The sequence below is a fragment of the Saccopteryx leptura genome, chromosome 13 (assembly GCF_036850995.1).
Source record: "Saccopteryx leptura isolate mSacLep1 chromosome 13, mSacLep1_pri_phased_curated, whole genome shotgun sequence".
Lineage (NCBI taxonomy): Eukaryota > Metazoa > Chordata > Mammalia > Chiroptera > Emballonuridae > Saccopteryx > Saccopteryx leptura.
Genome location: NC_089515.1, coordinates 25717166 through 25731004, shown reverse-complemented (window position 1 = coordinate 25731004; position 13839 = coordinate 25717166). Strand labels below are relative to the sequence as shown.

General features: G+C 50.6%; 2 protein-coding genes and 1 long non-coding RNA gene across 10 annotated transcripts in view; 1 reads left to right on the top strand and 2 right to left on the bottom strand.

Annotated features, from left to right (window-relative positions):
- Nucleotides 1–989, bottom strand: part of KCNIP2 (potassium voltage-gated channel interacting protein 2) — a 30319-nt gene extending 29330 nt beyond the window's left edge. For all 5 annotated transcript variants that reach the window (XM_066355968.1, XM_066355966.1, XM_066355965.1 and 2 more), the window contains exon 1: nucleotides 663–989. In XM_066355968.1, coding sequence (XP_066212065.1) covers nucleotides 663–735 — 73 coding nt within the window. In that variant the 5' untranslated portion in view covers nucleotides 736–989. The remainder of the gene's footprint in view (nucleotides 1–662) is intronic.
- Nucleotides 990–1108: 119 nt separating this feature from the next.
- LOC136385081 (uncharacterized) lies at nucleotides 1109–11483 on the top strand. Its single transcript, XR_010747699.1, has 3 exons — nucleotides 1109–1268; nucleotides 1540–1608; nucleotides 11163–11483. It is a non-coding gene; the product is annotated as an uncharacterized lncRNA (long non-coding RNA).
- Nucleotides 2705–13839, bottom strand: part of ARMH3 (armadillo like helical domain containing 3) — a 304301-nt gene continuing 293166 nt past the window's right edge. For all 4 annotated transcript variants that reach the window (XM_066355941.1, XM_066355939.1, XM_066355938.1 and 1 more), the window contains 2 exons: nucleotides 6614–6730; nucleotides 2705–4387 (listed from right to left, as the gene is read on the bottom strand). In XM_066355941.1, coding sequence (XP_066212038.1) covers nucleotides 4295–4387; nucleotides 6614–6730 — 210 coding nt within the window. In that variant the 3' untranslated portion in view covers nucleotides 2705–4294. The remainder of the gene's footprint in view (nucleotides 4388–6613; nucleotides 6731–13839) is intronic.

The window sequence follows — 13839 nt, the reverse complement described above, 5'->3', positions numbered from 1 at the left end:
AACCCACTTTAACAAATGCTTGCCCCAAGTAGTTCACAAAGTCTTACAGAGAGACATATCACTATAAAGTGAAGCCCTGACATGTTCTGGTAGTCACATGCCACTTCATACATAATCACGCACTCAAAGCACAGAGTTGCACACAGAACAGAAACACATGGTCAAACAACTTCGTTAGTACAACAAGGGTACCACACAACCTCACTCAAACATCTGAGAGCATACAATTGCACAGCCACATACAATCACACTCACCCTGGCTGTCACCAAGCCCAGGGCACATGGCAACCAGCTGTGGGAGGTGTGCGCGTGCACATGCGTGCGCGCGCACGCACACACACACACACACACACACACACACACAGAATGACAGGTGCTCACACATGTAACGTCTCCCACCAGAAACCTCCTCACCTTGTGTTACACCATCCCATACCTGCTGTTTCTCCCCACCTGCCTACCTTCTCTCCCAACCCTTGCCACCTTCAGTGGGACCCAAGGCTTTGAACCATAGTGTCCTGGGTCCCAAAACAGCCAGGAGGGTGCCTAGTAATGGGGCAGAGTGTGGATAAGGACTTGGCGGGGATCAGAGGCTTATGGGTCTTGGGGGATGGAATCTACTCTTCCTCCCGCGACCCCGGATCCCCAATCCACCGACTCACCGGTGAGCTGGTCATAAGATCCATCCAGATCTCGGGAATCGGACAAACTCTCCTTGCGACCCTGGCCCCGCATGGCCCCGGCGCCCCCCTCCCGTCCCGCCCGGGCCGTGGGAGGGGGCGCCCCCTGGTGGCGTAGCACGCGGTCGGGACTGGGGGCCAGGGGAGTCCGGGCTGGGGTTGAGTCTGGGGACCGGGAAGGGTCGAGGGCCCACCCGGGGGTCCTGGGGCAGGAGCGGAAAGAAGGCTTGGGCAGTAGGTGAGCGCAGTGCCTGAGGCAGGGCAGAGCAGAGCTGAGCGCAGAGCGAGCAGAGCCGCCTCTCTCCTCCCGCCTCCTCGTGGCTGTCACTGCTGCCTCCCCCCCTTTGGCGCTGCCGGGATTGGCTCCCCCTACCCCCGCCCCCTCCTCTTTGCAGCTCGGGGAAGGCACCGGTGAAAGAGTGAGCTGGGAAGTGCGGGGAGGGAGATTAGCTCTCCGGCAACACAATCCCCTAAACCTGATGCCATGGGTCTCGTGGGTGAAGGAGAGCAGGGCCAGAAAGGCCCCAATGTGAGGAACCCCCACCCCCAATCCGCAGGCCCTTTCCCCCACCTCCAGCATTGGTCGGGGTAAGTCTCTGTTGGAGTCCCCTTTAAGTCAGTCTCCATGTGGCCCCTTCTTTCTCTGTTGTTCTACTCCCCTGTATGTCACTGTGTCTCCCCCTATCCTTCCCATCCAGTGCCCACCTTGCGTGAAGGGGGCTGGGGATGGAGAGAAAGGGTCAACCTGGCCTCTAAATACAGGCTTATCTCAGGCTGGTGAACTACAATTTTCTCTCCTCTCAGAAGTTCCCCAACCTTCACCCAACTCACGCCGTCTCTGGGCCCCCTTCCTTCTCAGGACGCACTGTTTCCTGATCTAATGACCCTGCTGGCCAACTGGGGAGAAAAGGAAAAGAAAGGAGAACAGGTCGGTTTCTCTAGACTTTCTCCCCCCCCCCCCCCAACTTTCCTGGCCTTCTTTCTTCTATCACCTGCTCTTAGATTCCTTCTGTTTGCCATAAGATTTGCTGGGGGGGAGGGCAGCCAAGGGTTTGGGGATCAACTGCGGATCCACAGTAGGGAATGCTTTTGTTATGAGCCCCCCTCCCGTTTCCTTATTAGCTCCTTTGGTGAAGCTGTAGTCGAGCGTAGAGCAGATACCTCTGGCTTCCAGAATGGCCACTGAATGAGCCTAAGTGTCTGACCTTCCAGGATGCTGCCTGGGTTCCTAGCCCAAACTCCACCCCTAGCCCCGGCGAGGATGGAGGGGAAGGCAGTGTCTGGATGGTATGGGGGTAGTGTCCCAGGTAAAGGTAGTGGCTCCTTTGGAGGAGTGACCTGTTGACACTGAAAGCTTCAGCTAAAATGACTCCAACACATTTTTCTTCAATTGGATTTAATTTCCAAGCATTTGACTGAACTGACCCAGCAGGAATCATAGTGGCAGACTAGCTATGAGAAGGGGACGAGCAGCCAAAGGAAGGTCTGTCTTTGGAAGCAGTGTCCTGCTCCTGGCCCTCCCCTGCCTCTAGAGGGTCCTCCACAGACTTGGCACAGACAATGGGGAATGGACAGAGCATGGGGAACTCCTTCTGGGGTTCAATTCAAGGAGAGGATGGGATTCCTGTTTAGGGTCCTTAGAATGAGGTGTATGGGCCAGAGATGGGTGGGCCTGTACAATGGAATCCTTTGTTTAGTACTTCATGCCCTTGACCTGCCCTTATTCACTTCATAGGAAAGACTGGCAGGAATCCACAAGCAGGCCAAATGGGCTGGCTATCCTCATCAATACCAAGTTTGGAGATAAGGGAGCTCTCGTCTCCCTCCTTCCACCCAGAAGGCATGGGAGGCTTACACCCCTCTGAACTGCATTTGCTTCCTCTGTAGCCAGGACACTCTGGATGAGTCTGTAAGGACAGGCAGGGGCCCCTAGCCAGAGAGACCGGCAACTGGAAGATTACTTTGTCTTTGAAAATCGAGTTCTGGGTAAGAGATTAAGAAAAAATAAGACACTAAAAAGACTGTCCCATACAAATCAATTTTTAATCATTTCAGTTTGCCGCCAGCTTCCAGCTCCAGTTCCTCTAGGGTTTATCAATGTGGAAAACACTAAATGCCCCAAGTCGAGCTATCCATCTAGTGATCAGAGGTGACCCACTGCTGGTCTCTTAAGAATCTACATCTGTCATAGCAGCATGCCGGTGGAGCCCCTGTACTAGTGTGTATCTGTTCCGTGTTGGAACCAGAACCCTGGCTCCAAGGGAGGGCAAGTGTCTCTCCCTTGAAGCTTAAGTGGAACAGCAGCCAGGGAGGGCCCGGACCTGCTCTCACTGCTGGATTCCTGCACTTACTCCTGTGCTGCTTGCTCCCTGCCATCCCAAGGCTTTAGAAAGTATTTCAGAAAAGGAGGCTTTCAGAGCAGCGGGTACTTAGGAGGCAGCTGCAGGGCAGGGAAAGCCTGCGATAGTACCACAGAGGCTGTCCAGAGGAGAAATCACAGGCCAACTTCTCCAATGTCGGGAGACTTGCCTGGGGCTCCACCCAGAATGCGGACAGAATGGCCTCTCCTCCGTGATGCTCATCGGCTTCCCTCAGATGGAGGGTACTCTGCCCCAGCAGGCTCTCCCCCTCCTAGGCACCCAACCGCAGCAGGAGCCCTTCCTCCCTAGAGGAACTGCTCAGGCAGGCTGGATGTAAACAACAGCCCGGGGAGGGGGTGGAACACATGGAGGGGAGCTCAGCAGAGGCAGGAGAGGCTCCCAGAGGAGGGGGTGGCGGGAGAGGTGGGGACGCTGCTGGAAAGGGAACCAGCAAAGTAGGCACCTGAGGGTTCCAGAAAACCTGTCCATGTTTATTTCACTACACACAGCCCAGCGACAGTTTAAACCAGACTGAAAATGAAAGCTGAAGTCAGGACCCTATAGTGCTAATGAGTCCATGGGTTTGAAGGTAGGATAAGCTAATGGGTAGTCCTGGTGCCAAGAACCAAATCCAGAAGGTGGTGGCCCAACAGCAGAGCACTGGGTAGATTCCAATCTTCAGTCTCCCAGAGAAGTCAGCTCTGAGTTTGGAAAATGGAAGAAAGGTTTTCCATTCCTACCCTCCCTACACCTGAGCTGAGTCCTACTGACTGGACAGAGGGCTGGCTGGGCAGGGGGGACAGATTCCAAGCCCAGTTCAGCCCCAGGCCAAAGGAAGCAGAGTTAGTCCCACCTACACTGAAGAGCTGTCTATTTTCAGAAGCCTAGAAGAGCTGCTGATGCTCAGGTTGTTGGTATCACCCTAAGGCTTGCCCCAACATCACCTGAAAATTAGTCGGTAGCCACAATTTGTAATCTCAATTGGAAATGTGAGGGGATGACCAGAGAGCCCACCCTGGACATCCCTACATTCTTGAAGGCTTCTCTCTGTGCCCACCCATCCCTCCCTCCCCAAATAAGATTATTCCTGGCTTGCCCCTCCTGGCCCCTGCTGTCCAAGCTCCACTGCAGTGCAGCCTTCACCGAGGGAACTTGGTGTCTCCAACCTTGGGGACAGCCCCCTCTCCCATCTTCCCCTCCAGGCGGGAGCCTCATGGGTAAGGGCAGTCAGTGGCTGCTCGGGTGGGCGTGGCCTCAGGAGATCGTGGAGAACTCCTTGAGCAGGACCTCCTGGCTGAGTGTGTGGAAGGCCAGGTTTCTTCGGACGTTGGTGCTAATGGATCGAACCTGGGAAAGGGTGGGGGAAGGTAGGAGGACACAGGCAAAGAGAAAACAGGAGAGAGTTGTTAAAAACAGTAGAGGGCAGTGCCTGAGCCACAGGGCCAAGATTCTCTGGAAATTTCTCTCAGGTAATGAACTCTTTACAGCTATTACCCCTGCAGTCAAATGAGCAAACGGTTCAGTAATAGTGGGAAGAAGAGGAGACATGGTGACAGACAGTCTCACGGATGAGAGAAGAGACTTTGAGTACCTGAAGAGGTAGAAACAAGCACAGACAGGGAAGGAGGGCAGGGCAGGCCTGTGTCCTTGCCTCGGCCATGCAGAAGGGTGACTGGCCTGGTCAGGGGACTGATGGAGAAGGAAAAACTGATGCCAGTGGACTCATGCTCTGGAGCTAGCTCCCTTCAATGGTTTCTAGCCTCCTTACTCTCCCTTTGTAGTTCTCTACTTTTGGGGGTTGGAAAGAACGTTTAGAGATGCAGCCCTTGTCTGGCATAGATGGTAGGAGTATGAGCCAAGGAGGCCAAAGTCCAGGGTCAGCTCATACAGCTAGTGAGTCCCAGAACTGGGGCAGGACCTAGGTTTCCTAATTCCTAGTCCACACTCTGTCCTTACCACATATATCTCTTCCCAGTTTAGAGAAAAGGCTGGGTGTATCCCTGCCATGTCCCTCCCGCTCACCTCACCGGCTTCTACCCACAGACCCAGGATCTTGCAGGAAGTGGTGCTGTGTCAGCAGAGGAAGAGATCTATGGGGAAGGGGTCAGAGGGCCAAGCTCCCTACTCCCAGTGCATTCTCAGAGGAACCCAGCAGGCTCAGGAAGGAGAGTCGTTCGCGGGAAATGGATGAGAATGTTGTATGACAGAAAAGGGGAGGGGGAGAAAAAGAATGTGTATCTGTGTTGGGCCCCAGAGTCCAGGGAGCTTTTTCCTTCCATTTCTGCTCTGCGAGGGAAAACTTAATGAAGCCGTCAGGCTGGAAGCAGAAGAAGGGGCGCCATGCGAATAGCAGGCAGCTCAAGCTCATTAGCTCTAGATCCCCTTTGCTCCCCTATGCCAGAGGTGCAGATAACAGGAGAATGAGCAAGGGAACAGCTAGTGTCGAAGAGCCTCAAGACAGCTGCTCTAACTCTCTCCTCCACAACCCTCTTCTTCTCTCAAATACTTAGTCTCTTTGGGCCCCCAGTAATTCCCCTACATCACCTTAAAGACTTGCCAACCACCCCATAAAAATACTCTGTCACCTCCTTACACTAATGGCTTCCCTTACCCCAACTAACTCACCCCAGAGTATGTCTTCCTCATCCTGGGGAAGTCCTAATCCCAGGAATGTCAGGGCAGGGTCAGAGCTGAGTGTGTTTGGCATAAAAGAGATGAACTAAAATCCAGCCCCTCCATCTTGGGCTCTGCACAGAGTAGTAAAAGCTGGGCTGATGCAATTTCTGCCACAGCAGTGGGAGGGCTGAGGACACGGGAGGCAGGTACAGAGGCCTGTGTGTCCAGGTGTCAGCCCCTGCCAGGATGTTCACGCACAACCAGGCTGGCGGAGTGGCAGGACCACGGGAGGCTGAGCTTTTCCTGAGAGCAGCTCTGAGCACAGCGCAGCACAGGGACCATCGACAGGGAGAGTCCAGTTCTGTGAAGAGATGCTGAGTGGGAGATGGAGTGGGAGGCAGAGCAAATGCTCACTGGCTCCAGGTGGCCAAGGCTGGGGGCTGCTGGAAGCTGCACAACTAGAAAGCGGGAGTAGGGACAAAGCCAAGACTGGAGAACTGGACTGGGGGGGAGGGCACTCAGACCAGGAGCCAGCTAGGAATTTAGGAAGTGACTGCGTAAGGAGGAGAGGAATCAAATCCTCTCATTAGTTGCTCTGAGGACAGGATGAGGAGCAATGAGCCAGAGCTGCCACTGGGAACACACGTCAAACCCCAGGCCCGGCTGTGAAGGGCTGTCTCCATGGCTGCAGAAGAGAGGTGGGCAGTGCTGCCTCGGGCTTCTCGCCCTTCCCAGGCTGGCCCCAGCGCCCAGGGGAGCACCTTCTCCCACAGCCTGAGCGCGGGCTGCCTTGGGAGAGAAGCTGCACACCTACTCCCAGCAGAGCCCCCAAGTCCTCTCTCATCATCCTCTGGCAAACTGCCAGTGTTCCCTAGATGCCCACCTGCACGAAAGAACCCTGTGGCTCGGAAAAGGTCCCCAAAGACACAGGTAGAGACAGAGATGGGGCAGATTTACCAGCTCTTTGAAGAAGGCAGCCTCCTTGTGCTGCTCCGAATAGCGCTCATACTGGTCCAGGCCATCCTGCAGCTTCAGCGTGAGTGTGTCATAGTTGGCTCGTACTACCTCCAGCACCTGGGGGAGAGGGGCAGTCAAGGGTCAGGCAGGGCTTAGTCCAAGAAAAGTGCAGGTCACTTGGCCCCAAGCATGGCCCTCCTGTTGCCCTGCTACACTGAATTTAGTCTGGGGCAATAACCCTCCTAGAGACCTTGCTCACCACTTAGCATCCCCAAAAAACACTGACCATAGGGAGCAACTTCTCAGGATTCCAGGATCACTTTCTTTCGTTTTTTTTTTACAGAGACAGAGAGTCAGAGTGAGGGACAGACAGGGACAGACAGGAACGGAGAGAGAAGAGAAGCACCAATCATCATTTCTCGTTGCGACACCTTAGTTGTTCATAGATTGCTTTCTCATATGTGCCTTGACCGCGGGCCTTCAGCAGACCGAGTAACCCCTTGCTCGAGCCAGCGACCTTGGGTTCAAGCTGGTGAGCTTTGCTGAAACCAGATGAGCCCACGCTCAAGCTGGCGACCTTGGGGTCTCAAACCTGGGTCCTCCACATCCCAGTCCGACGCTCTATCCACTGCACCACTGCCTGGTGAGGCACTTTCTTTCTTTTAAAAGACTTTTTATCGATTGATTTTTAGAGAGAGAGAGGAAGGGAGAGAAACAGAGACAGAGAGAGAGGAAAAAAACGCCAGTTTGTTGTTTCACTTATTTATGCATTGATTGGTTGATTCTTGTATGTGCCCTGACTAGGGATCGAACTCACAACCTTGGTGTATTGGGACAATGCTCCAACCAACTGAGTTACCCAGCCAGGGCCTGGGATCACTTTCTAATCTCTTCCCTTCCCCACTTTTCTTGACTCATTCAGTCTGGCCACCAAGGCTATTCACTCTGAGTACGGTCAAAGAGCATGAGAAGAGGTGACAGAATAGTGAGTGTCTAAGCTCACCAATGTCCCCAGACCATAAATGTGTTCTCAGCCATATCCTGCAGCTTTCTCTGGCCAGGCTGTCACAGTTGCTCAGTAAGACCTTGCCAACGTCTCCTTCCTTTTCCCTCTTTGGGAACCACATTTCTTCAGTCCTGGGACGTTCCTCAGCACCATCTGCCACTTGTTTTCATCTCTCCGTGCCAACTCAGTCTTCCTGTCCATTGTCTGAATCGAACTTTTGGGTATCCCAGACTTGGGGTACAGGAGACACTTTCTAGACTAGGCTGAGATAACCTCATCTTTTTTTTTCTATTTTTTTTTTTGTTGCAACACCTTAGTTATTCATTGATTGCTTTCTCATATGTGCCTTGACCGTGGGCCTTCAGCAGACCGAGTAACCCCTTGCTCGAGCCAGCTACCTTGGGTCCAAGCTGGTGAGCTTTTTGTTCAAGCCAGATGAGCCCGTGCTCAAGCTGGCAACCTCGGGGTCTCGAACCTGGGTTCTCTGCATCCCAGTCTGATGCTCTATCCACTGCATCACCGCCTGGTCAGGCTTCTTTCTATTTTTTTTTGACAGATACAGAGAGAGAGCGGGACAGATAGGGATAGGAAGGGAGAGAGATGAGAAGCATCAATTCCTCGTTGTGGCTCCTTAGTTGTTCATTGGTTGTTTTCTCATATGTGCCTTGACCACGGGGCTACAGCAGAGCAAGTGACCGCTTGCTCAAGCCAGCAACCTTGGGCTCAAACCAGCAAACCCCTGCTCAAGCTGGATGAGCCAGTGCTCAAGCCAGTAATCTTGGGGTTTCAAACGTGGGTCCTCTGCATCCCATTCTGACGCTCTATCCACTGCACCACTGCCTGGTCAGGCTAACCTCTCTCCCACCATTCCTCTCTCGACTTTCTAGGTGGGGATTCTGACCTCCACTGATTCCAAGAACCTTAGATCTCTGTGGCTCCAAAAGGAAGGGATTATATCATAGCTGGTCCTGATGTGACTTCAGTTTATAAGACCACGAATTAAAGGAAAGGACAATTAGGAAGAGAGGTACTATATCAAGTTAGAAGAAATGAACTGGGCAGAAAGGAGCAGGACTGACTGGACAGAAAGGAGAGATTAACCACAACAGGGAATGACTTTACTCTGGTAATCTAGGTGATGCTATTTTGCAACTTGATCTGACCTGGAAGGGAAGTCTGTGGTATCATGGAGTGCTCCTAGCTCATTAGGGAGCTTAGGAGAATAAGTGAGTCCTGAAGGAGGCTTAGCTCTAAGAGCAGAGAGGCGTGGAAGGGATAAGCTAGAGTCAGGACTGGTCAGAGGGTTTGAGGATGAAATGAGGGGTGCAAAGGTGCCTCTGGGCTGTTCTCACCAATTCAGTATTAGGCCAGGGCAGATTCCACTGGATAGCAAGCATTCCTGAGGAGAGAGTATGAATGGAGAACATAGGGAAGGCTGTGTCTCTGAGTCTGGGGGGAAGAACAGCTAAGGCAAATGTCTGGCCCAGGCTCTGGCCTCACTATCTCCAGACACCAAGCTCCTCAAAGTCACTTTGCTTGGCTATGTAAACCACCTGTAAGCCACATGCTCTCTAAGAAGTCCATTATCTGCCCTCCACCCTCATGACCCTCTACAGATAGGAACCTGGGTCCTGGCAAGGGGCCTGATAGAACAAAGCTGGGAGTCCCGCTCTTACTATGGGATCTCAGACCATTCACATAAACTAAGAGCCTTAGCCCTCCTCTCTATAAAGTGCAACTTGACTTCACCTTCCTAAAATGACATGAGAATAAAAGGTTTTTAAAAATATTTTATTTATTCATTTTAGAGTAGAGAGAGAGAGAGAGAGAGAGAGAGAGAGAGAAAGGGGGGAGGAGCAGGAAGCATCAACTCCCATATGTGCCTTGACCAGACAAGTGCATGGTTTTGAACCGGCGACCTCAGCATTCCAGGTCGACGCTTTATCCACTGCGCCACCACAGGTCAGGCGGAATAAAAGTTTTGAGTTCCCGAAAGTAATATACAATTGATGAAAACATTATCATCCCAATGACTAAACAGCTACCTAGACAGCTCTTGGAACTAAAGAGTAATTGTCTTCACAGCCCATTTCAAACACTCTCAAAGATCCTGTATGCATAAATGATTCTTTTTTTTTAAATTTTTTAATTTTTTAAAATTTTTATTTATTCATTTTTTAGAGAGGAGAGAGAGAGAGAAGGGGGGAGGAGCTGGAAGCATCAACTCCCATATGTGCCTTGACCAGGAAAGCCCAGGGTTTCGAACCGGCAACCTCAGCATTTCCAGGTCGACGCTTTATCCACTGCGCCACCACAGGTCTGGCTCATAAATGATTCTTCACTGCAAAGGGACATCTGGATTTAAGTGGAAGACACAAATGGCCTCAGTTCAGGGAAGAACAAACTGGAAGGGGAGGGGACCTAGACCCCTCCCCCGAGGTCTCTTGAGAGTGAAGGGTCTGATATAGGCCTTGAAGTCAGAGAGACCTGAATTTTGGTCCTATTGACCACTAATTAGCTATGTAAACATAAATACATTACTTAATCTCTTTGAGCCTCAGTTTTCTTATCTGTAAAATGGGGATAACACTATCTACTTCATATAGGTGATGTGAGGATGAAATGAGGTGATTTTCCAATGTCTGGCACAAAATGAACGAACAATAAATGGTTACTAACTTTATGATAAAAACTTTTTGGTGACAATGGGCATTTGGTAGTTCTGTTTATCCCTAGATAGCTTTTTTTTTTCTTTTTAAATTAAGAGAGAGGAGGGGAGGCAGGAACTGAGATCCACCCGGCAAATCCACTAGGCAGCAAAGCTCTGCCCTTCTGGGATGTTGCTTGGGGTTGCTCAGCAACCGAGTTCTTCTTAGCGCCTGAGGGGGAGCCCATGGAGCCATCCTCAGAGCCTGGGGCCAACTCATTCAAATTGAGCCATGGCTACAGGAGGGGAAGAGAGAGAGAGAGAAACAAGACTGGGAGGGTTGGAGAAGCAGATAGTTGCTTCTCCTGTGTGCGCTATGAATTGAACCCAGGACCCACACATGCTGGGATGACGCTCTTCCACTGAGCCAACAGGCCAGGGCCTTCCTGGATAGTTTTAACTATAAGTCTGGAGCTAGGGCCTTGCACATCTTCATTCAGGCTATGGAAGATTCTTGTGAGAAGAAAATCTAATTTCTTTATTAATATGAAAGCAGGCTTCCCATAATGACCCCACTGTCCTGAGTTAACTGGCAATGTATCAGTCAGAAGTCAGAGAATACCCAGTACTCACTGCCAACCTTGCCAGTCTTGGTAGTGCAAAGGGATACAGGTCATACTTCAGAAAAACTGAGCAGAGGCACCCACACAGGCCACCCTTGTGTCATACAGGTTCTGAGGCTCCTGCCACATCAGGATCACAAAGAAGAGAGATTCCAGTGCATGAAGTTAGTTCAAAATTGCTGGCGAGATTTCAAACACACACCCTCTCCCTAGCACACAAAATGGACACTTCCCATAGACTATTCAATAGCCTGTGCTTCATTTTTTAAACAGAGCCTTTGAAATGGGAAATAACTTCTCCCCTGAAGAAAGAAGCAAAGGAGAATGGACAAGCTGGAGAAGTTCCTGGCGATGGCTATTCAACCTTAATGTCAGAGGGCTATGACCTGTGCCCGAAAAATCGCTTAGTCGCAAATCTCTGCTGGACTGAATTACCAGCAGAATGAGAATGAGGGGACAACTAAGTAAAAGGAGGTGACCTGACAGCAAGCTTGTGCTCATTACCTTCTCAGTTTGAACACATTTCACAAGGGCATTTCAGAATGAATCAAATTTGATTTTTAAGAAATTAAAACCACAGATTGTGTTTTTGGGAGTAAAGTAACATTCTTTTCCATCCTTTCAACCTTCTTGTCACCTTTTCTGTAGGACTGATTTTCAGCATCAGGGGTGAGCCTGAACAGTCTGCCCTGATGGAGCCTAAACCGTCAGTGACAGAGCTACAGACCCATCAGAGGTAACGGCCCTCCCTGCAGCTACTGTCTCATGGGCTCTGCTCACGGGTGGCGAATCCTGCCCTCAGAATTAGCTGACACAGTAATCTAAAGTGGAGAAGTGGTAGATAAAATAGAAGAGACCTTGGATTTTGTCATTTTCCCTGCCTTGAAAGGTGTAACACAATTTCTGCCTGGCTGCCCGTTCACTGGTTAGTTTTGTAGCTGACTCCAAACCACACTTAGTGCTACTGGCTCAACTTTCTTATGTGCTTACATCTGTGGGTATGCCCTTCATGGTGGTTTATCTTGAGTCTCCATTTTGCTTGTTAGCTCCCTCTCTCTCTTCCCCACTCTCTCTCTAAAAAAACCCCACAACAATTGATTTTTTTAAAAAGAAAGAAACCGGTCCTGGCCGGTTGGCTCAGCGGTAGAGTGTCGGCCTAGCGTGCGGAGGACCCGGGTTCGATTCCCGGCCAGGGCACACAGGAGAAGCGCCCATTTGCTTCTCCACCCCTCCGCCGTGCTTTCCTCTCTGTCTCTCTCTTCCCCTCCCGCAGCCAAGGCTCCATTGGAGCAAAGATGGCCCGGGCGCTGGGGATGGCTCTGTGGCCTCTGCCTCAGGCGCTAGAGTGGCTCTGGTCGCAACATGGCGATGCCCAGGGTGGGCAGAGCATCGCCCCATGGTGGGCGTGCCGGGTGGATCCCGGTCAGGCGCATGCGGGAGTCTGTCTGACTGTCTCTCCCTGTTTCCAGCTTCAGAAAAATGAGAAAAAAAAAAAACCAAAAAAAAAAAGAAAGAAACCTAGCGGATTGCTGGAATGGTGCTGGGTGTACTAACTCTAATCTTACTGTGTGACCTTGATGAGAGATTCCTTTCCTTTTTGGTTGGGCCTGAGTGTTACTAAATTAGTCCACAAGCACGTTGAATGTTTACTGTTTCTTAGGACTCTGTTAGGCCTTGTGGAAAATCTATAATGTAACACTGGGTCTCTTTCTTTTGAGTGCTAAGACTCACACTGTGACACAGTTTCCATGAGGAAATCAATAGTTTCTACAGGAGACGGCCTGCCACTCTGCCTGTCTACACCTGCAAACTTATAAACCTGAAAGCGGTGTGTTCTTTCTGCCAGAGTAAACCCCTCATTGGTAAGCCTGTAGAGGACAGTCTCTTCCAGAAAGGCAGGGAGGGGAGCATTTGCTCATTTATGGCAATTGGAATTTCAGGTCCTATAAAGCAGTTATTCATGGAGTCATATTAAAACGAAAGAGATAATGATAACAGCTTAATGTTATTAGGCACTTTTTTTTTTTTTTTTTTACAGAGATAGAACGAGAGTCAGAGAGAGGGATAGATACGGACAGACAAGAATGCAGAGAGATGAGAAGCATCAATCATCAGTTGAAATGCTCTGTAAATTTTGACAAGAGACTGAAGAGAAATCAGAGCTCTGATCTTTCATTTTCTCTGAAGGGACCTGACCTAGCCCCCCACCTTCCTCTGCTTGCCCCATGCCAGCCCTTCCCCAGAACTGGTTATGACTCTCCCAGTGAGGAACAGCCCTCTTTTCTCCCAGAAGTAATAAGGGTCTGTCCCTACACTTGTAATCTCAGCAGTCTGAGGACATGCTGTCAATGGCATTCTCACAACTAAGTACAGTGGTGGCCAGGCATTGGACAATGTGGAATTCTGAGGACGGAGAAACAAAAAGCTAATTCTTCTTCCATAACCCATATTTATTTTTCCAAATTCAGGACTAGTTAAAGCTGAATAAGAAGCACTGCAAAGATGTCCTCCAAGTAAAGACCTTGGTGGATCTCTACTGGGTCTAGTTGTGCCTGGACCCTGAAAGAGAGTTTCAACCAATAGCTAGTAATTTTCTTTTCTTTCTTTCTAAAAAATTTTTTTATTTTTATTTATTTATTCATTTTAGAGATGAGAGAGAAAGAGAGAAGGGGGGAGGAGCAGGAAGCATCAACTCCCATATGTGCCTTGACCAGGCAAGCCCAGGGTTTTGAACCAGCGACCTTAGCGTTCCAAGTCGATGCTTGATCCACTGCTCCACCAGTCAGGCCCTTTCTTCCTTTAATAAATAAAGACTTTATTCATTTTAGAGAGAGAAGAGAGAGAGTGAGAGAAGGGGAGGAGTAGGAAGCATCAACTCCCATATGTGCCTTGACCAGGCAAGTCCAGGGTTTTGGAACTGGCAACCTCCGGGTTCCAGATCAGCGATTTA